General features: G+C 40.5%; 1 protein-coding gene across 1 annotated transcript in view; it reads right to left on the minus strand.

Moving 5' to 3' along the window:
• Window positions 1-19,427, minus strand: part of LOC308665782 (pre-B-cell leukemia transcription factor 1-like) — an 82,511-nt gene extending 63,084 nt beyond the window's left edge. Inside the window, exons 1-2 of the mRNA XM_081324003.1 lie at window positions 18,665-19,427; window positions 15,190-15,263 (exon numbers count right to left, since the gene is read on the minus strand). Coding sequence (XP_081180129.1) covers window positions 15,190-15,263; window positions 18,665-18,855 — 265 coding nt within the window. The 5' untranslated portion in view covers window positions 18,856-19,427. The remainder of the gene's footprint in view (window positions 1-15,189; window positions 15,264-18,664) is intronic.
• Window positions 19,428-21,986: the final 2,559 nt, after the last annotated feature.

A 21,986-nucleotide genomic window follows, 5' to 3' on the forward strand; every position in this document is an offset into this window, starting at 1 on the left:
CCAGAAATACCTCTTTAAATCAGCGGGTGCTATACAGTATCCTGAAGGATTGAATCTCTTTCTGGCAATGCCATAGTCATACAAGACTCTTACTCCTTTGGGGGGAGGGGGGCACTCCTGGAATGATTTGGTAATTCTTACAAATGCTCAGAAAAATAATGAATTTCATTTTTAAAGCAACTCAAAGAAGATTTTTATAAAGCTTCTAATGGACAAAGACTAAAGGTATTTGTTTAAGAACCAGACATTTGCTTATTTTTTTCATGGATATCTCTTCCTCTTTCCATCTGATATACACAAACACACACACACACACCCAGACTATCATAAACTCACTAACATATCTACCTCTACACAATGTGTCCAGATTTAAGTTCCTACTTTGAACTATCAGATTATTGTATCCGATATTTTATAAGATCTTCTAATTATAATGTTGGGGTATTGATTCTCAAAATTCAAGAAAATTAAGGTAATACTTTACATCCAATCCCTCTCTTTTGTAACCAGAGAGGCAAGAACTGAGAAGCAGTCCTTCTTCTGGAGATGACTGTTTTCATAAACTGCACTAAGTCAATGTTTGGTTAATCATAATTTAATAACTGAGCCAGAATTCTCAAGCCAAAATTGCTGGCTTCCCATTAGCACACTAAACACAAAACTGAATACTGTAACCACTCCACAGCTTGGCATATCTTGTGAAAACCAGACCACAGCTTAGATGAAGTGGCCTTCAGCATGTCCTGTGAGAGCAAATTCTGCTCTGAAGTTTCATGATGAAAATATACTATTTTCTTTAAGTATCACACTTAGAATTTCAGCGCCTTCCTCCAAAATCTCTTAATCACCATTTCTAACACATTTTTACAGCTTTGTTTGGACATGGAAAGTATGGTCAGAAAAAACAACAACAGATAATTAAAGGTACCATCCAACAGCTTGGATTTTAATCAGAGTTGCCACAGTTTCCAATCCCAAGTGCCATTTCTCACCCATCAAAATGGCGGAGTTATATTTTGGGAGGAAGGAAAAGTAAAAAGAAGAGAGATTTTGGTTCTTTAGTGACGAGGGAAACACATGTGCTCAACTATCATTGCATTCTAATGCTTCACAGTAGAACTGGAAACAACAAGGATGAGGGCTAAACTGCGAACAAGACATCACTCCAGCCCCCAAGCCTAAGGTTGATTTTTAAAGCTTTTCAAAAAGCTAGAAAAGCCAACCACATTACCTCCAAGTGGATCCCTTTCTCAAACCTAATGGATGAGTGTATTGAGCTCCTAGCACAAGCACCAGAGAGTGTGGAGAAAAATGAAGGAGAGGCTTTGCTTATGAAAGATTGGTATAGTGGTATAGATTCAAGGTGCTGGTGATGACCTATAAAGCCCTAAATGGCATGGGTCCGGATTACCTTAGGGAGCACCTGCTGCCAGCATCAGCTTCCCATCGTCCTGTGCGCGCCCATAGGGAGGGCCTCCTTAGGGTTCCGCCGGTTAGAAATTGCCGGCGGGTGATTCCCAGGGGGAGGGCGTTCTCTGTGAGTGTGCCCGCCCTTTGGAATGAACTGCTGATGGAGCTTCGGACTGCCCCCGACCTTCGCTCGTTTCGCTGAGATTTAAAAACTTGGTTGTTTGAATTGTCTGGCCTGGACTGAGGGATTTTAAGTTATATTAATTAAATTAAATTAAATTAAATTAAATTAATTTTAAATTTTAATTTTTAATGTTATCTTAATTGTGGGCTGCATTAATTTAATTTAATTTTATTCTCTCTTTTGTATTGTTTTTAACTTGCCCTGTGAACCACCCTGAGTCCTTCGGGAATAGGGCGGTATATAAATTCAACTAATAAATAAATAAATAAATAGTAGTGAAAGTGTCAGGCTAGAAATCAGGAGGCTGTGAGTTCTAATCCCACTTTAGGCATGAAGCAGCTGGTTGACTTTGGGTCACTCTCTCTCACAGCCCTAGGAAGGCAAACCACTTCCAAACCCTTTGCAAGAAAGCTACAAGGAGTTGTCCAGGCAATGGTCAGGAGTCAACAATAACCTGAAGGCACACAAAACATTGCTTTTGAAAAGGAAAGAGCTTGGGGAATGTGCAAACAAAAAACATTTGTGAACATAGAAAGGAGGAGAAAAAACAATTTTGAGAAAAACAAAATGTTCTCTGGCTCTGGTTAGCTGATAAAAGTATGGGAAATAGGCAAGTATATTTTAAATATAACAACTTAATCAAAACTGTTTGAGCAAAGGATATTGCAATTCTCTGCTGAAGGACAGAAAACTTGGAGTGTCTTCAGCAGCACTCCTCATTATTCCGTTTAAGAATTCTCATCCATGTCATCCAGTCTCAACCTTGGACTGCTGTGAAGGTGCCTTCACAGTAAAACTCTTTGGCCAACAAGACAACTCCTTTGCAATTTCTCCAAAACAAGTCCCAAAGAAGAATCCCATTTCCCTTTTCCGTCTCAGGACTGATTTGCATCTCTACAGTTTGAGGCTCTCACAGGAAGTCTGAAAACCAAAATACCACATTTAAGATGTTCACTTTCTTCTTTCTCATACACATATAAAAATGGGGAACAGGATTTACCAGCAAAATTAAATTTGTCCAAGAAACAGGAGGAGGAAAACAAGGAACAACCAAACCAGAAAGAAACGAAGCCGGAAAAAAACAAGTTGCAAAGATAAAAATACCCAGACCTGAAAAAAAGCTTGCAGTTCCTGGATGTGTTTGGAAAAAAAGTGTGTGTGGGGGGGGGAAACAGGCGGAGGAAAAGCTCAAAGGCGGAGGGGGCACATGGGGGGCAGCAAGCAAAGGCAGTATAATTCTTAATTGTCTGGAATCTCCCATTTCCAGAAGAATTTGGCAAAACCTGCATTATAGGATTCAATATAAAAGGATCTCTCCCTCACTTGTAATCCCATCTGCTTCTATTCTAAATTGGTGAGCTGCCTTTTCTTTCAGGGAGGAAAAACTGACTCCTGCACAAGTATCGCAATACTGTTTGGGGAACTGGCAGCAGGATCTGATCATATCATTCAGAGAAGGACCTCTAGAACAGACATGTCAAACACAAGGCCTGGGGGCTGGATCCGGCCCGTGAAGTGGCTTCATGTGGCCCGCGAAGCCATCCTGGAAACAGTGAAGGAACGGCCCCCACTGCCTTGGCCCAGAGACCCTCCTTCTGCCAGAGACCCTCAGATCTGTCCCACTCCTGCCCAGGCCCCCATAGGCACCCTTGATGCGAACGATGTAGAGCTGGCCACGCCCACCCAGTAGGCCATACGCACTGTAGCCACGCCAACCCAGTAGGCCACGCCCACCCTCACCACACCCACCTGGACCCTTGAGGGCAACCGCAATGCTGATGTGGCCCTCAATGAAATTGAGTTTGACACCCCTGCTCTAGAAGAAGAAAAACCTTCAAAGAATTCCAGAGCTAGTTCTTTTACATATACTTGCTTTATCCAGAGAATTTCAACAACAATGCTGAAAACATTTCCAAGTTGTTTATTAATGCTCCAAATTCAGAAATGAAATCTGACTTTACCTTGGATTTACCCTCATTCTTGTGGAATACTCTTATCTTGACTATTTCCATAAATTGTAAGTTTATAGAAGCAGATTAAAGAACTCCTTACAGAAACCTGGAGCAGATTAGAATAGAATAGAGCTGGAAGGGACTTGTGAGGCCTTCTAGTCCACCCCCTTGCTCAAGCAGGAGGACCTATACCATCTCAGACAAGTGACTAGCCGCTTCTTAAAAATCTCCAGTGATGGAGCCCCCACGATTTCTGGAGGCAAGCTGTTCCACTGGTTTTATTGTCCTCACTCTTGGGAAGTTTCTCCTTAATTCCAGGTTGTTTCTCTCTTTGATCAGTTTCCAACCATTGTTTCTTGTCCTACCCTCTGGTGCTTTGGAGAATAACATGACCCCCACTTCTTTGTAGCAGCCCCTCAAATACTGGAATACTGCTATCATGTCTCCCCTATTTCTTCTTTTCTTTAGACTTCTTTAGACTAGCCAAACCCAAGTCCTGCAGCCGTTCTTCATATGTTTTAGACTCCAGGTCTTTGCTCTTCTCTGAATTTTTTCCAAACTCAACATCTTTTTTTGATATGGTGACCAAAATTGGCTGCAGTATTCCAGGTGTGGTCTTACTAGGGTTTTATAAAGCGGTACTAATGCCTCGCGTAATCTTAATTCTATGCCTTTCTTTATACAACCCAGGATTGTATTAGCTTTTTTGGCTACTGCTGCACATTGCTGGCTTATGGTTAAGTCAGGGGTGTCAAACTCAATTTCATTGAGGGCCGCATCAGCACTGCGGTTGCCCTCAAGGGGCCGGGTGGGTATGGCCAGGGTGGGCGTGGCTAGAGTGCGTATGGCCTACTGGGTGGGCGTGGCCAGCTCTACATTGTTCGCATCAAGGGTGCCTATGGGGGCCTGGGCAGGAGTGGGACAGATCTGGGGGTCTCTGGCAGAAGGAGGGTCTCTGGGCCAGGGCCAAGGCAGTGGGGGCTGTTCCCTCACTGTTTCCAGGATGGCTTCGCGGGCCGCATGAAACCACTTTGCGGGCCGGATCTGGCCCCCGGGCCTTGTGTTTGACATGTCTGGGTTAAGTGATTGTCCACTAGGACTCCAAGGTCCCTCTTACAGTTACTGTTTTTGAGCCAGGTCTTGCCCAATCTGTACTTGTACCTTTGATTTTTCCTACCTAAATGTAAAACTTTGCTTTTCTCCACATTGAAACTCATTTTGTTGGATAGGGCCCATTGTTCCAGTTTGTCAAGATCTTTTTGGATTCTGAATTTGTCTTCTGGGGTATTGGCTACTCCTGCCAGTTTGGTGTCATCTGCAAATTTGATGAGTTCCCCTTCAATTCTCTCATCTAAGTCATTTATGAAGATATTGAAGAGTACTGGGCCTAAGAGGGAACCTTGTGGTACCCCATTGCTTACTTCTCTCCATGTGGATGTAGTGCCATTGAGGACTATTTGCTGAGTATGGTCAACCAGCTACAAATCCATCTGGTTGTCTGTTCCACCTTTTTCTAGCTTACCAAGGAGTAGGTTGTGGTCTACTTTATCAAATGCCTTACTGAAGTCTAAGTATACTATGTCCACAGTATTCCGCTGGTCTATTAGTTTAGTCACTTTGTTGAAGAATGACAAAGTTCCTTTTTGTGTGAAGACTGATGCAAAGTATGAGTTAAGCAGCTCTGCTTTCTCCCTGTTGCCTGTTATTTCCTTGCCATCTTCTCTCTTTAGTGAACCTCCAATTTCCTTGACTTTTTTCTTGTTAATATGTTAGAGAAACTTTTTTATTATCCATGACTTCTGTTGCAAGTCTTTGTTCGTTGTGAGACTTTATTTGCTGACTTCATCTTTGCATGTCTGGCTGTCTGCTGATAATCGGCCTTAGTTATGTGCCTAAGTTATGTGCCTTAGTTATGGAGCAAGCAAGAATCTTATTATCCCTGTATATATATTTTTGGTAAACCAAGAGAATGATTCACAAACAGATTCACAATTCACATATATATAAAACAGCATATTGTACATTTAGAATAAGAAAAAATATTTTATGTACTGAATGTACTGAACACCCTGTTTGCAGCTTAATTCCAAGAGATAAACCCACAAAACAGTAACAAGCACCTCTATTTGTGATGAGCACTACAGAATTCAAGAAGGAAAAGAGCAAGCAAGTAGTAGACCTGTGCACAGACTAAATATTCTTCCTGTGATTTGTTTGTTCAAAGCTTTCTCAAAAGCTTTAAAACCGGAAAGGAGAGCTTATAGTGTCCAGTTGTCCATACCTATAAAAGTCAGTTCTTCCCATCATGACTAAGAAGAGGAAGAGATGGGGGGGCACTTCATTGCCTTGTGTGCAAAGATTAAGCTACTCCAGATGTGCAAATGTTAAAGAATGGACCAAATAGGCAGAAAGCAAATTCCAGCTACCTCGGGAAATATTGAGCAACATATAAATACAGGCTCTGCAAATAGCATGAGCCTGTGGAAAGTAGGGGGGAAAGCTTTGGCAGATATACCAGCCCTTAATCTTTCCAGGATACCTCAAGAGGGATATTTGCTCAAGAATTCAAAGCACATACCCACGCAAAAAGAATGGGCTGGAAATTAGTGGAGCCAAATATCAATTCACAACGGTATAGAGCACCCCATCTAAGAGAAAAAAGAGGCCGGAGACATTTGCTAGGAAATCATCCCATTCAGAATAACAGAATGGATTCTAGCATCTCTTTCTCCCTTGCTTTTAAATACATTATTGAGATTTATTGAGTCCCAATAAAAACTAAAGTAATTCCAATCAAATGCAGGCCAGAAGGAAATGGCTTCTCAGATATGCCCCAATCCTAAAATGATCATCAGTATGGTCATTCATTGTACCAATAATACTCTACACATCAGTCCTGAGGCTGCTAATTAGCAAAATGTCATGTTGCCATAGACTCACTGAAGTTCCATCATATTCTACCCAAAACTCCTCTTCATTTCAATGAAGCTTGTCATGGCTTCCCATTCTGCCGTTATTAATAATTTTGAAGCCTACCACTTCAGAAGGCCAAATCACCTTGCCTCATGACAAGGCTACCCTTGAATGCTTCTTCTGTGCTTGGCTTGCAAATGGCAACCAACTGGAAACTGCTGAGAACTCCATTATTCCCAGGCCAGCTGTTTCACTTAACTTCTTAATCTACATGAGCAGACAACTCAACATGACACACACTCAGACACATGTGCTCATAATTAAAAGGAGAAACAAACCCTTGAACTTGGTTTTTGTATGATTTTCTGAAACAAATCCTGGGGGTCCAGCAGCATTCTTCGCGACTGCCATAATCATGGTATTGACCTAAATTTGTGTTCAGTATGGTTCATTCTTCTGTTTGTCCATATGATTGCTCACACATATGACTAGGAACAGGATATTCACATGGAGAGGCAAATAACTGGGAGAACTGGGTATTGCTGTGTAATTCTCCTTGTTGTCTATTCCTTTGGGAGTATCTGATTAGGCTCATATTTTAGAATCTGAGTAATAATGTAAAAGGCAGACTGTCTAACCAAGCCTTATTCTTTACTGCAATTTTGTATCCAGTCTCAAACTGAATGCCTTACGGAGTTAAATAATTTGAGACAGCAGGCAGTATAAAGTATAAATTACAGAAAGCAATGGAGTAAAGAGATTGTATGCTGAATAAATTAAAGCTTTCAGTTGCGAGACCAGTAATGGGTGAGGAGAGGAATTAAGAGCCATGGAGGCAGTGGGACAATGGACTCATTTTTAACTCTGGTAGGAAACTGAGAGTACCTTTGGTGTTGAACTGAATTTACAGCCCAAAACTTATAACATGTTGGTGTTTATTTTCTGAGTTATTTGTTATTAACATTTAGTTAAACAGTATTATTAAAATGTGTTGACATGATTGTGCCCTGCCCATCAGTCCCATCCTTTCAAGTCCAAAAAAAGCAATCAATGGATTTTTCCCATAGAGAAATAAAATGATGGGATCCTAAGCAACAGGCTAAAGGGTTTAAAAAGCTTTGGTATTCTAGGGGGTACTTAACATTTGCAGGAGGGATACTGCCACAGTGACTGTGACAATCCTACCAAATTGACCATATCATAAATGTGGACAGGACAGAGATTGTTTAGCTTTTATTCATGGTTTGGAAGAGTTTTTTTTAAAAACTGTTTACTCGATTTTGTGACTGATATGAGTGATCTTTCTTTCCTCAAAATGGTGGGGAACGATGTCACTGCTTTTCAATAGTCATGGTTGAAGAAGATGCTTTGTCCTGCAAGCAAAAGGGAAGACTTGGGGCATTGGGGGAATGCAAGTTGCTCTCTATCGATGGCATGCAAGAAGGCAAATGCTATGGCAATGCAGAGACAGAAGTTGTCAGCTTCCAGCCAAGATATGGAACACATGTCTTAACATGTACAGATTAGGCTTGCTCTTTAGTTGTCCCATGTTGATTTATTGAAAATAGCTGGAGGGGGGATTGCTCGCCTCTCTGAAGAAAAGCTCAAGGTTCAAAATGATCTTGATAGGTTTGAACAGTGGGCTTTATTTAGCAAAATGCAGTTCAGTAGTCAGGGGTTTGCACTTAGGAAAAATCAGTGCACAGCTACAAGATAAGTAGTCTATTGCTCAGCAGTCTTGCTTGTGAGAATGAACAACAGATTAAGCATAAATCATTGTGTGTTACAACTGCCAAAAGAACTAATCCAATCTAGTCAATACTAGACCCAATCCGGCCCCTAGCAAATGACAGCATGTGAGTGAGTCAAGTCATTTCTGCCTTTCGACTGAAATTAAATAAAACCCAGTTCTTCTATTAAATCCTATGCCACCAGAGGGAACATTCAAAAGAGGAGAGATGAGCAGAAAGCATAAAGAAATACAGATAGTTAGTAAACTGTTAGTGACCTTGGCTGATCCCATAAAAGCTAAGCAGGATGGGATTTTGTTAATACTTGGATAGGAAGCCACCAGGAAATCCCTGGGCTGTGGACTGGACTAAGAAGTCACAATTGTGCCTATACTCTTGCCAATGTAATAATAGTCCAGGTAGTCAGCAGTAGTCAAACATGGTTCAAGTGAGACTTTATAATAAACTCTTTGCCTCACAGAGGTCATGAATCATCATCACAGGATGTGTTTGTATGTGTGATGGCAGTACTGTCTTAAAAACACCTCCCACTAATGGCAAATTCCCATTTCTGTCTACACAGCATCTATAAATTTAATAATCACTTAGCAGCTAACATGCATTAAGGCATGGGTATCAAACTCACGACGTCACCTGACATGTCACGACATATCACGACTTTTTCCCCACTGCTGGCAATGGGGTGGGCACGGTTTTGGCGTGACACATCCGGCCCGTGGGCTGGCAGTTTGACACCCGTGCATTAAGGGAATGGCACTACTATGACCAGCACCCATGCCCAGGTAGATATGATGCCAGTCTTGTCTAAGATAAAGATGGGAAAATAGCTATTGTTCAAATGGAAGGTTCATCCCATTAAAGTAATTGCTATACAGGAAAGAAGTCAGATCTCACTCATTTCTTTTAAGGAATCAAGGAATGGGAAGCAGCAAGGTTTAGCCAAGGTAAGGATTCTGCATCTCTTGCAGTTCATTTCAAGCTTGCTCAGCATCAATATCACATACACATCTATAAAATGAGGGTAATTCTCTTCCAAAGTCTTCTCTTTGGCATTTCAGAGTAAATATCTGAAGCAGAATGGCTGAATGCTTCTTAACAAAGGGACAAATGTATGGTAGGTTCATTCACTTTGTAGTGATTGCAGGCAAAGTGTTAGGCTTGCCTGCCTATTCTTTCTTTCATCTCAAGTTCAGCTCCAAATAAAGTAAGTAGATTTATTTCTCCCGAGGACAAAAGGAAAAGTGATGCTGATCTGAGGAAATCATTGGTATGTTTTGCCAATGATTTCCTCAGACCAGAGTTCTTCTTCCTTTTCTCCTTGGGAGAAGTAAATCTACTTACTTTTTTGCCACCAAAACCAGACAAAAGAAGAAGAAAGATTGCAGTTTATGATCAAGGCAGGCCCAAAACATTTTATCGCCCCAGAATCTATAACAGTTAAGCTAATTTATTAGCACTTCACTCTAAAATAAACAAATAAAAAATAAAGAACAAATAATGTACTGCATGACACCAAACATCTGCCTGCTCTGAGTATCGGTATCTGTGCTAGAGGTGTCTTTGTGACAGGAGCATGTAGGTACTGCTAAAGTTCCTCTCTCAATGAACAATAAGTCAAGGAACACTTTCTCAAGTAACTTCAGCTATTTCAAAGCTACATTTTCATCATACAAAGTTAAATCTCAGTCATAATACTCGAGTGCCTATGAACTTTCTCATCAGTGGTTGCTGTTGTCATTCACTATCATAGATTAAAACTTTAGTTTACTGCTTTTCTCATTTAAAGACTCTCCCCCCAAAAAGCAGTTTCTAGTAAAGTCGATTTTCTAGTTTTACAATAACATCACCTTTTAACATCACCTTTCAACCATTCAGATTCCAATGTAGTGTAGGATATACATAATAAATTACCAAAAACTAACACAATTCAATAAAACATTTGGCAGTCTAATAACATCTAGACAGACTGGGGGATGAAACCAATTAAAATGTCTGTAGAAATAGTTAAAATTTAAAATAGCATCTAAAATATTGCAATGTAGACAGGCTTTCTTCTTCTGAAACCATTGGTGAAAAAGCCTACTTTTGAAGAATGCTAGAAAATTCAGTTGGAGCAAAACTAACTCTAAATTTAAATCCTGGGCATCAATTGTTCATTTTTATTTCCCAATGTAATTGAAGATGTTGGTTTTAACCTTTAAAACTTAAATCTCAACTATCTATGGGACCGCTTCACTCCTTATGAATCAATCAAGTTATTAGACTCTGCATGTCAAGCTACTGTTATTTCCAGCATTGGATAATGGCTTAATATATATTTCATTTTTTGTGATGTTACTGTTTTATATTTTTTAAAAAAATGTTTGTCATTCTTGCAGGATGTACATTTAAGCCAGTTCGAGGAACTCACTCATGGGAACATTCCTACTTGTATGGTGTAGTAACAACAACTTGCACCTAAACATTGGCAAGATGAAAGAGATGGTGTTAGACCCCTGCCCCACTTTACATCGGGGAGGACTGTGTGGAGAGAGTTTCCTCCTTTAAATTTCTGGGAGTCTACCTCTGTGAAGATCTGACCTGGAAAGTTAACACAACCCAGGTGGCTAGAAAGGCCCAACAGAGGCTTCACTTTCTTAGGGTCTTGCGGAAGAACAGGGTAGAACAACGGCTAATGACCCTCTTTTACCAGTCTACTTATAGAGAGCGTCCTCTCGTATGGTATTGTGGTTTGGTATGCTGGTCTGACAGCCGCAGAAAGGAAAGTATTACAGAGGGTGGTGAGCACAGCACAAGACATTGTGGGCTGTTCCCTGACACCACTGGATGACATCGCCAGGGCTCGTTGCCTTGGAAGAGTGAGGAAGATTCCTCAGGGATGACTCACACCCTGGATGGTATCTCTTTACTCTCCTACCATCCTGTAGGAAATATAGGAATATAGCCAGCTGTACCAACAGGCTGAAAAATAGCTTTTATCTGTGGGCTGTTAGGCTTTTAAATGGGACATAATCTTATGCAGAATTGACTTGGGAGGCCGGTGTGTGGTGTAGTTGGTTCACATGGTGTGGTAGGATGGAGGGTTTGTTGTCACTGTGTGTTGGGGGGAGAGAGCACGGGGGGGGGGAGGCTCAGCTAATCTCAATGTACACATGTTGTACTTTGACAATAAAGGTTTATTACATTACATTTTGGAATACAAAATGATACACTCAAAAACTTTCACAGGAAAGAATGAAAGATGTCATGCAATCAAGCTAGCAATCCACCACCAACCTATTTTCCCTCTACGGTTGCCCTCAATTTACAACCACAAATGAGCCTTAAATTTCTGTTGCTAAGCGAGACAGTTAAGTGCCCCATTTTATGACCCTTTTTGCCACAGCTGTTAAACAAATCACTGTAGTTTGGTGAATCGTGTGGTTGTTAAGCGAATCGGTTCCCCCCCCATTGTCAGAAGCTGACTGGAAAGGTGGCAAAGGGTGATCACGTGACCCTGGGTCACTGTAACCATCATAAATACCTGCCAGTTGCCAAGCGCTTGAATTTTGATCATGTGACCATCGGGATGCTGCAATGGTTGTAAGTGAAAACTAGTCAGAAGTCACTGTGTTTTCAGTGCTGTTGTACTCCAGACAGTCACTAAACAAATCGTTGTTAAGTAAAGGAAAGGCTGCTGCTGAAAGAATGATGCCTTTTAATCCCCAATATTTCTCATTCGGGAGCGGGCGGGGGGGGGGGGGAGACATCAGACTCTCCTTTTCAGGCACTCTGATCCTGCAGGCAAGAACTTCAACAGCTTTCTTTTTCTTACAGACCATACAGTACAACTTATCATGCTTCCCATAACAACTCCTATGTTAAAATTCAAGCAATTGTGAAATCTATTACATTTATCTTACTCAATAGTAAAATATGAACCAATCAATTAATCATTACTTTCTCCCTGCCCATGAAGTGCATGCCGCATCTAGACAAATACAAAGATGCAATATAATTCCCCTCGTGATACATCAATATTAAATCTTGTCTTTTATCATTTTTGAAGAAAAACAAACAAACATGTTAAGTTTTCATACAACTCACAGCATTATACATCAATGATTCATGACAACCAAGCTTATATAAAAAGTATCCATAACTCCTTTAAAATAAATTGAAATGACAGCAGGTAAGGGAAAATTTTGGCCAATAAAGACAATCTGCTCTGTAAAAACTTTATAGACACTTTGAGTTTATCCTAGCAATGTTAACACCATGAAATATTAGTTGCACTGTTACAAGGAATGGTGGTATAACTTTCGGCATACTCTAGAGTCATCTAAAAATAGCAATAGAGCGAATACCAATTCGGTATATTGGAACTCCAGGGTTGAAAATAGATACAGAAAAAAAATACAAACCATATTAACAAGGTGATATTTTCATCTACTGTGATAAAAATAATGATATTTTTATGTGCTGGTTGCAGTATTCCCCTGTACTGGCCTGGGTATTTATTCCTATTCTATCTCAAAAAAATCAAATCTATTTCTCTTAATTCCTGGGCAATTTAAATTGAACTTATCATAAATCTTAGCCAGAAATATTCTAATAGCACAGACATATTACATGAAGGAAAATAAAAGGGTGTGCTAAAAATAAATTTGCTAAAAACTAAACAGGTTGGAAATGGCAGGTGCTCACCTAATTTTTGCTCATGGCCAGAATACTGAAAGTTAGAAGATAGGTTTTCAATTACTGTATGTAACGGTAGAAAGCATATGGGACAAAAATAATGTATCCGCCCAAAATACTCCTGGGACCTGTACTGCACCCAAAATCCCAGTTCCTCAGATCAGTGAAAATGCTCAGGAATAGAGGCAGTCCTACCTTACAGTTTGCCGTTTTGGAAATCACCATTATGTCTGCATGTTAGCATGCAAATTGATTGCAAAGGCAAGACCAGAAGACAAAAAAAGTACACAAATAGGAGCAGTAAGATAAAAATATGCACATATATGCTTTTGTATATGCAGTCCTTCATATTATACTGCGGCACGTGGGTAGACAATTTACAACAACACTTTCATAGAGACAGGATTTTAATAATTGTTTATTACAATTCCCTCTCCCAAACTTCCTGTCTCCACATTTCAACAAGTAATACTTTTGAATATGATAAAATAAGCAGAAAAATATCACAAAACAGATTTTTTTTTGGGAAAAAAGCAACCAAACTCTTTTTTGTTTGCAGGATCAAATAGTTCCACCTTTTGTCAGGTCAAATAGAAGTTACAATATGCAAATAACATGCACTGAGTGGGTAACAATGCAATGGAATGAACCAGTGGTAGGACAATGCAAGTTTTCTCATCTCACCCCAACTATTAAACTTCTGAGAGAAGAGGAAGAAATTTAAAGAAGTTGTATTCTCACCAATCACAACTTTGAACCATGTCAATTTCCATTCAGGACACAAATCAATTAAAGACTATGACAAAGAAGAGATAAAAAATAGAGTCCCGGAAAATGAATAATACTAAAGCTTAAAACCACAAACCCAAATTAGGTTTGTTCAGTTTTTTTCAAGAAAAGACAGGAAAGACTAACAGTAAAAGAAAATGTAACCTGGTAAGGGTCAGCTGTTGTTCTTCCTAGACTTACATATTCAAGCTGCATTACATCCCATTAAGAGAGACTGTAGGTGCCCCTTTACATTACATTATAGGAGACACATAATGAATGGCTCTCCTCAAGAAGGTCAGCCTTCAGCTCTGCAGCCTTAAGGGCTTCAGAGGCCTGAATGCCAATGTTAGGTGCTTTGTCTAGGTTACTAGTAGCACAAATAAGATTTAACAAAGGATCTCCTTAGTCATCGTATACGGATTGCTGGAGTCAAATAATCCTATTTCATTTAGCTGTTCACAGGATGCAGAACACACACATAGAATTTCAGGGGCACAAGGAATTCAGTTTTTTAAAATGCACTCTTTTCTTTTATGCATCCCTTTTCAATGTATATCAAGTGAGTTTACAATCATATTTGTTGTCACTTTCATTCATGTCAGACCTTGTCCTTATTTGATCTGAGATATTGACTGTTACATGCTCATTGAAAAATGAGGAGGAAAAAAGGGAAAGAACAGGAGACAACACTCCACAACTGCACATCTAATCCAAGAGCTGAAACTCAGCAATAGCTCACACTCTGGCTTTTTCCTCTGAGCTAAGGCAGAAGACAAATCTCTCTTTTCCATAAAGAAAAACATTTGGAAGTTGAAATAAATAAGTACCGGATGTCACTGAACATTGTTCACTGAGCATCTGCTGTTTAAGATCACCCTTGATTGATGACAGCTATTTTTAATTGTTGCTTTTAAAATTTAAATGCCCCCCTGAGACATGTTATAAGTGTATTAGCACATGGCAGGAGGCCTGTGAGGTGGGAAACACAGAACGGGTATTTTCATGTCATTAACACTTGAAACCAAGAAATACAATGTAAAATAAGATAACCCTGAGAAACAATAGTCAAAAAGGCTAATTCCCAATAGATATTTGCATGTTTGCCTTGACATAGGTTTTTCCTGGTCTTGGTATATGCCAAAATGAACCATTTGCAATTATTCATGCATTTTTCAATGAATTTATAAAGCACTGTGTAAAAAAAGAAAAATATTTATGTTTGAGTAGATTATAAATTACAGTATTGTAGGCACTTCTGGACTCTTTTAAATTAATGTAAATTTTAGAAAAGGTGTTAAGATAAAAGTGACACAAGAAATGTTCCCCTCTTTGTTTTTCCTCATACATAGGAACAATATCACATAAATCACATTCTATTTGCACCATTTAAAATATGCTCATTATAACAATTGCAATGCTAAAGGTGAAAATCTGTTCCTTTTCATTTTTTTTGAATGAAATAGGTCTGCAGAAATATGCATTAAAAAGAGGGTAAAAAATGCAAGATGCAAATAATAAAATTTCTCCTTACCTGTTTTTTCTTTAATTTCACACAAAACATTAAAAAGTGCAGGTTTCATTCTGTGACAGTTTAGAGCATGTTTTCTGCAAGGAAATCAGAAGGTTAGGTTTGAACTGAGCCACAGAAACGTGAATATCTTTAGAAATAGATTACAGAGGATCCCTTATTACAAAAAAGTATTATTAAAGGTTAGAGCTCAGTGGAAATTTTGCCCTAGTGAAAAACAGCTTTCAATTTTATACAGAATAGGATATCAGTTTGGTGACTGTAAATGCTACCAAACAGGCAACTATTTGACACCGCTATTCCAGCAGCATCCATAAACTATACTTGCTGGCCAGGCTATTAACCGATCAATGCCAGGAGCATGTAGAAGCCTTTCCAGTGTTTAATGATGATCTTATTCAGCCATGTAGGGAACTTTTGTATCGTTCTCTTCCTTGTTTCCCCTCTATTCATCTATGTCTTACAATTCTTTGTGTTGAAGCAGCTCTACTGGAAAGGTTTGAAAGCCCTTTAAGAAAACCTGAAGTACAGAATAGCCATTTTTAAGTAAAATGTAGAACTATGGTGCCAAAGAGAGAGACAGAGAAAAAAAAAACATTGAATAAGGCAGGATGGAAGTGGAAAAAATAATTACTTTCATGTTCCTCATATCTTACTGGCTTCCTTGAAGAAGTAAAAACCATACAGTTAAAAAAATAAAAAAATAATATTAATCAGGGTAACAAATCACCATCATGTTGCTATTCTAGTATGCAAAAAAAAAAAGAGAGAGAGGGAGGGAGAAATTATATGGGTCATTTCCTGCCCCACTTCCTTGTGCCAAAATGGGCCAGTTCTTTTTTTGTTTATTAGGTTGATTAGTTTCATGTCCCAGCAGATGCCCATACAAGAAAAGAAAGAATCTAACATTGCTGTAACAATTACTATTTCTTTGACAAGTGATCTCTTCTGAAGATGTGCTGCTACAATATGCAAGAAGTCTAATCTCATTGGGCATCAAAGAATGGGTTTGAGAATCAAAATTACATCTCATCAGAACATGAACATTTGGGTGCCTCAGGCAGAAAAATTGAAGAACCTTCTCATTCCAATGATTTACATGGAATGCAATCCATTAGGCAGGTCTCTTTTGCCAGCGGGCCCCCTTGTTTCTAGTGGGGGGGGAAGGGCTTGTGCAAGAGAACATCCCACTAGTGTGTACACAATGTGTTGAAACTGCTTGCTTTCCATTCCTAACAGCACCCAAAATCCATGGCTCTGTGGCTCGCACCTGGCACATTAGCATAGACTATATTTGGATTTCCCAAATATCAGAACTATAAAAAAAAATAGTGCGAGTAAAATGAAAGTTTGCTGCCACATACGTAAAAAATATCTTTGATATTGGGTTACACAAAGCAGAAAAATAATGAAATACACATTTCCTTTTAGGAACCTGATCTGCTTTTTAAAAGTCTGTAAGCAGAGCTGCGTAGACAGGTATGTAAAGAGTAACAGGCGATAAAAAGCATCTGTACCCTTGGTATTGATTTTCAATTAGATTAGCACATTTAATAGTATCTATACACATTAAGTATTTAAACCAAACATCAACTCTTGCAACTTTTAGAAACAACATCTTTCCTCTGCTTTGTCTTATAGCAATACTGGGAAGCAACATTCAGCAGAAGCTATTATTCATCAAATCCAAGTGTTCTATCAAAACAAGGTTATGAACCCTGCACTTCTCAGCTCAGTGATGCTTTATGCTATATGCCTTATAGTAACAAGAGTCAGTAACGAGCTACTGAAATCCATGGTACTTACTTGTAAGTAATCACTTAAAAGAATTCCACTGTTAGCTAGTGCTATATATCAATACCACCACCTCGGTGAATATTAGGTGTTACAAACCAAGTAAGATACGCAATATACCATTGACACATAAAGACTAGCAGTCTATCCCAGGCGATTGTGGAAAAGATTATAGACCCAAAGTGGAAATCAAATGCTAATAGCTTTTTCTCATGTAAGATTATTCTATTAACTATTGTCCTTTATTTTCCAATTTTATTTCTCTTTTATTTTCCAATTCTCTGTTCTGAATTTTTTTTTCATTTTAACTTTAGAGATTTGCAGAAATGTTCTAGGAGAATGCTATACACTTAGTTATATATATTGGTGTGTGTAAATGTGTTTAAGAAGCTCCATTTTTAAAATGCACAGAGGCACTAAAAGTGTAAGACTATACTTACTACCTACATTGAAGTTTTACAAAATACTTCTAAGGGAGATAGATAGATAGATAGATAGATAGATAGATAGATAGATAGATAGATAGATATATTTCTTTCTCAAAATTCAGTTTGAAGAGAAACAAACATGGTGACTTGTGAAAATCACAATGCTAAAGATAAAAGTATTGTACAAATTGTCAAATGCTTCAGTGCACATTAGTAATAGGCACATACAACTTGCCTTAGATTACGATCTGCTGTTTCATATGGAGAATTCATGTGGTTTCATATGTGGAAGTACATCCTGGAATGGATATCTAGTTGGGAAAGTAGCAACATTTACAGGGTGTATTCTACTATCTTCTAGGCTTCTTAAAAGGCTCAACTCCTTATGGTAGAAATATATATATCCTTTTGAATATCACACATAGGGAAAAAACTGAGTTCCTACTGCAGCATTAATACTTGCTATCACAAGAGGAGCAGAAATTATTCTGTTTGTACAAAGAAACCACCAAAGGGAACAAGCATTAAATGATATTAAGCTTATTGATTTTCCATGGGATTAAGTGTGATTAAGGTTTGGTTTTTTTTCTTCTGTACCTAAAGAGCTATAGGGACTGAGCTTTCAACCATGGCCTTCAAATGGCTTTGCTTTTTTGCTATTTCAAAAACAGAAAACACCAGCCTTTTTATAGCCACTCTATTTGCATATTTCTTTTAAAAGGTAAAACCCACTCAAAATATTTTTTGGAATAATGGCTGATACCATAATCTATTTGCCTCCTCTGTTAATAAGCAGATGCAGTCTGATATTTTACTCCCAAAGTTCAATCTTTCAGATATTACAGCTAAGAAAATGACAATGATTCAACTTCTTTTTTCCGATCAAATACAAATTAACTTGGCTATTTGAGACTTTCCGTTCACGAACTACTACAAACAAAAGCACATGGGAAGAAGCTGCAGCTCCTTCCAACTCAAACCATCCAGTCAATTTAGCCTTGTCTAACTTAACTAAAGTCAGTCACAAGAATAACATCCATTCCTTGGAACCTCTTTTTTCTGTGAAAACCTAGTAAAAACGCAATTTTGGGTTGCAACGGTCGTCCAGTGAAAAATCTTATTTTTCTTCGGGATTACTTTGTTTCCGGAAAGGCTAACGAAACTACAGAAAGCACAAGTAATTTGTCTGGGTCAGATCTCTTCGAGTTAAATACGCGTATCATCTTCATCGCCGTCGTCATCACCCAAGGACTCACCTGGCCTGCGCTTCATCCAAACTCTGGTCGGTGATGGTCATGATCTGCTGTAAAATGTCCCCGATGTCTTGTTTTCGTCCCCCCTCGCTTTCAGTGCCGGCAGCTCCGTCCGGCATATGCTGGGACAGGCCCGGATGGCCAGCCATCCCCACTCCGGCGTGGGAATGCATCAACCTGGGCTGATCATCCATCCCCAAGGCTAGGCGCGGACGGGAGCCTCTTCTTTTACCACCCACCCCCCCTTCTCGAGCTTTTCCGGGAGCGCGCTTCTTGGAAGAGAGGAATCAACTGCCGGGCTCGCCTTCCTTCCTTCCTTCCTTCCTTCCTTCCTTCCTTCCTTCCTCCCCTTTCTTCTTTGGGTTTTCAAAAAAAGAACGACGTTATCCCTCAACGAACCTTAAACCTCCCGAGAGAAAGGGTGGGAAGGAGGGTGGGAGGGAAGGAGGGAAGGAGGGAAGAAACACTCTCGGAATTCTTGCGAGGAGGCTGTCGGCTCCAGCAGGCAAGGAAACCCCCTTCTCCGCGGCGCACTGGAGCAGGATCAATGCGAGAAGCCGGATCGGGCTAGTTTTGTTTTTTGCTGCTCTTTTTTTTTTCCTCCCCGTCCCAGCCAGGTCCTCGCTTTTCGCAGTTGAGCGGGCTGACCGAGCAGCACCGGAGGCGGTCGGAGGTCGGCGGTCGGCAAGCTAGCGTTTAATCCTTCCTCGGGCAAAAAGCCGCCTCGATCTGAAAGGCGAGGGAAAGAGCCGAGCAAACTTTCCCTGCCCGCCCGCCCGCCCGCCCGCCCGCCCCGCTCGGGAGCCAGATGCTCTCCTCGAAAGGAGCTTCGCGCTAGGCAGAGCTGACGCCTCGGCCGAGGCAGGCAGCCTTCCCCCTCAGTTCGGCGTCTCGGCGAACTCCGGAGAGCCCCTTCCCAGCCTCCTGCTTTGTTTCAGGCTCGAGCTCAGGACTCCCGAAACTGACACAGAAAAAGGCACAGCCAGGAAGGAAGGAAGGAGGGAGGGAGGGAGGGAGGGAGAGGAGGCGAGCAGATGGGTGGTGCTGATGAGAGAGCCGAGAGGGCGCCTCGCCCTCCTGATTGGCCGCCGCTCGCCGCCGATAACTCCTCCCCGCTTTCGCCATCACCGATTCCCCCTCCCCCCCGCGGGCGGCTGTCTGTCAGTCAACGGGTTCAGAGGTGCGCAGCGCTGGAGGCTCCAGGCCTTAAAGAGGCAAGCTGGAGTTGGAAGGGAAAAGGGGCTCCTGCCTCCGACTTAGTGGAACAAGCCGCTGCTGGTTCATGTTATTGTATTAATTGTATTGAATTGGGCTGTAATATTTAATATTTTTTAATTTTTGTATGTTGTATTTTATTGTATTGCCCTGGACACCGCCCTGAGTCCTTCGGGAGAAGGGCAGTATAGAAATTAAATTATTATTATTATTATTATTATTATTATTATTATTATTATTATTATTATTATTATTATTATTATTATTATTGTTATTGTTATTATTATTATTATTATTATATAGTGCCTGCAGAAAAGGCCGTCTTCAAGTCAAAAGGCGGTTTTTCACTCGAACCCGGGAATCTGATAGAAAAGAAATGCAACTGACTCATTTAGTTGCTGTTGTAAGTAGCAGACTTGAGTAGAGCCTGCAAATCCTGCGTACAGTAATAAACTTCGAGTTAGTCATTAGTATTATTTTGGCTGGGACAATCATTTGTTGCTTCTTTTTGTTGAAGCAAAATGAAATGAAACTGGGAGCCACCCATCCTTCCCGATCTGCTGCAGATCAGCCAGAGATCCACAGTAGATGAGATTTATTTCCTGCCCATCCTTCCAATAATGTAGGCAGCCCAGCTAATTCAGGGGGGAATAAAATATCCTAGTCGGGCCACCCAATTCTATCTGCACACATTTGATTATGAGATGCATGATAGTAATGAGAAATAATATAAAAGGCATTTGGAGATTAGAAGAAATGATAAAAAATAACCAGCCTGGGTAGTGTAGCCCCCTCATAGTGGCACTAGAGAATAGTACTTGGCTAACTGGGTGACTCAGTAACATTTCTACACACAATCAACCTTCAAAGATTCTCAACCTTTTTTTTTCTTTTTGCTCAAGGGCCCCTTCTGAGCTTCTGTAGCTTTGTGACCCTGCCTCCCTCAATAGTTGCTGTTAGCTGGGAAAGGGGTACTTTTTGGGGTGCTATTGACTCCTGGTGACTGCCCGAACATGTCACTGCAGTTCTCTTGGCAAGATTTCATATGTTTCCTGCTTCCTAGGGCTGAGAAAGAGTGACTGGCCCAGGGTCACTGAGTTGGCTTCATGCCCAAGGTGGAAGTTCTCCCAGTTTCTAGTCTAGTGGTTTTGCACCCAACTTGTTGTTGTTGTTAGCTGCGAAGTCGTGTCCGACCCATCGCGACCCTATGGACAACATTCCTCCAGGCCTTCCTGTCCTCTACCATCTTCTGGAGTCCATTTAAGCTCACGCCTACTGCTTCAGTGACTCCATCCAGCCACCTCATTCTTTGTCGTCCCCTTCTTCTATTGCCCTCGATCTTTCCCAGCATTAGGCTCTTCTCCAGTGAGTCCTTCCTTCTCATTAGGTGGCCAAAGTATTTGAGTTTTAGCTTCAGGATCTGGCCTTCTAAAGAGCAGTCAGGATTGATCTCCTCTAGGACTGACCGGTTTGATCGCCTTGTAGTCCAAGGGACTCGCAGGAGTCTTCTCCAGCACCATAGTTCAAAGGCCTCAATTCTTTGGCGCTCAGCCTTTCTTATGGTCCAACTTTCACTGCCATACATTGCAACTGGGAAGACCATAGCCTTGACTATACGCACTTTTGTTGACAGGGTGATGTCTCTGCTTTTTAGTGTGCTGTCTAGATTTGCCATGGCTTTCCTCCCCAGGAGCAAGCGTCTTTTAATTTCTTGGCTACAGTCCCCATCTGCAGTGATCTTGGAGCCCAGGAAAATAAAATCTGTCACTACCTCCATTTCTTCCCCATCTATTTGCCAGGAATTGAGAGGGCCAGATGCCATGATCTTGGTTTTCTTAATGTTAAGTTTCAACCCAACTTTTGCACTCTCCTTCTTCACCCGCAACAAGAGGCTCTTTAGTTCTTCTTCACTTTCTGCCATTAGAGTGGTATCATCTGCGTATCTTAGGTTGTTGATATTTCTTCCGGCAATCTTAATTCCAACTTTTGATTCATCTAGCCCTGCCTTTCTCATGATGTGCTCTGCATATAAGTTAAATAGGCAGGGCGACAGTATACAGCCTTGCCTGACTCCTTTCCCAATTTTGAACCAATCAGTGGTTCCGTGTCC

This window comes from Vipera berus (assembly GCF_964194415.1).
Source record: "Vipera berus genome assembly, chromosome: 3".
Classification (NCBI taxonomy): domain Eukaryota; kingdom Metazoa; phylum Chordata; class Lepidosauria; order Squamata; family Viperidae; genus Vipera; species Vipera berus.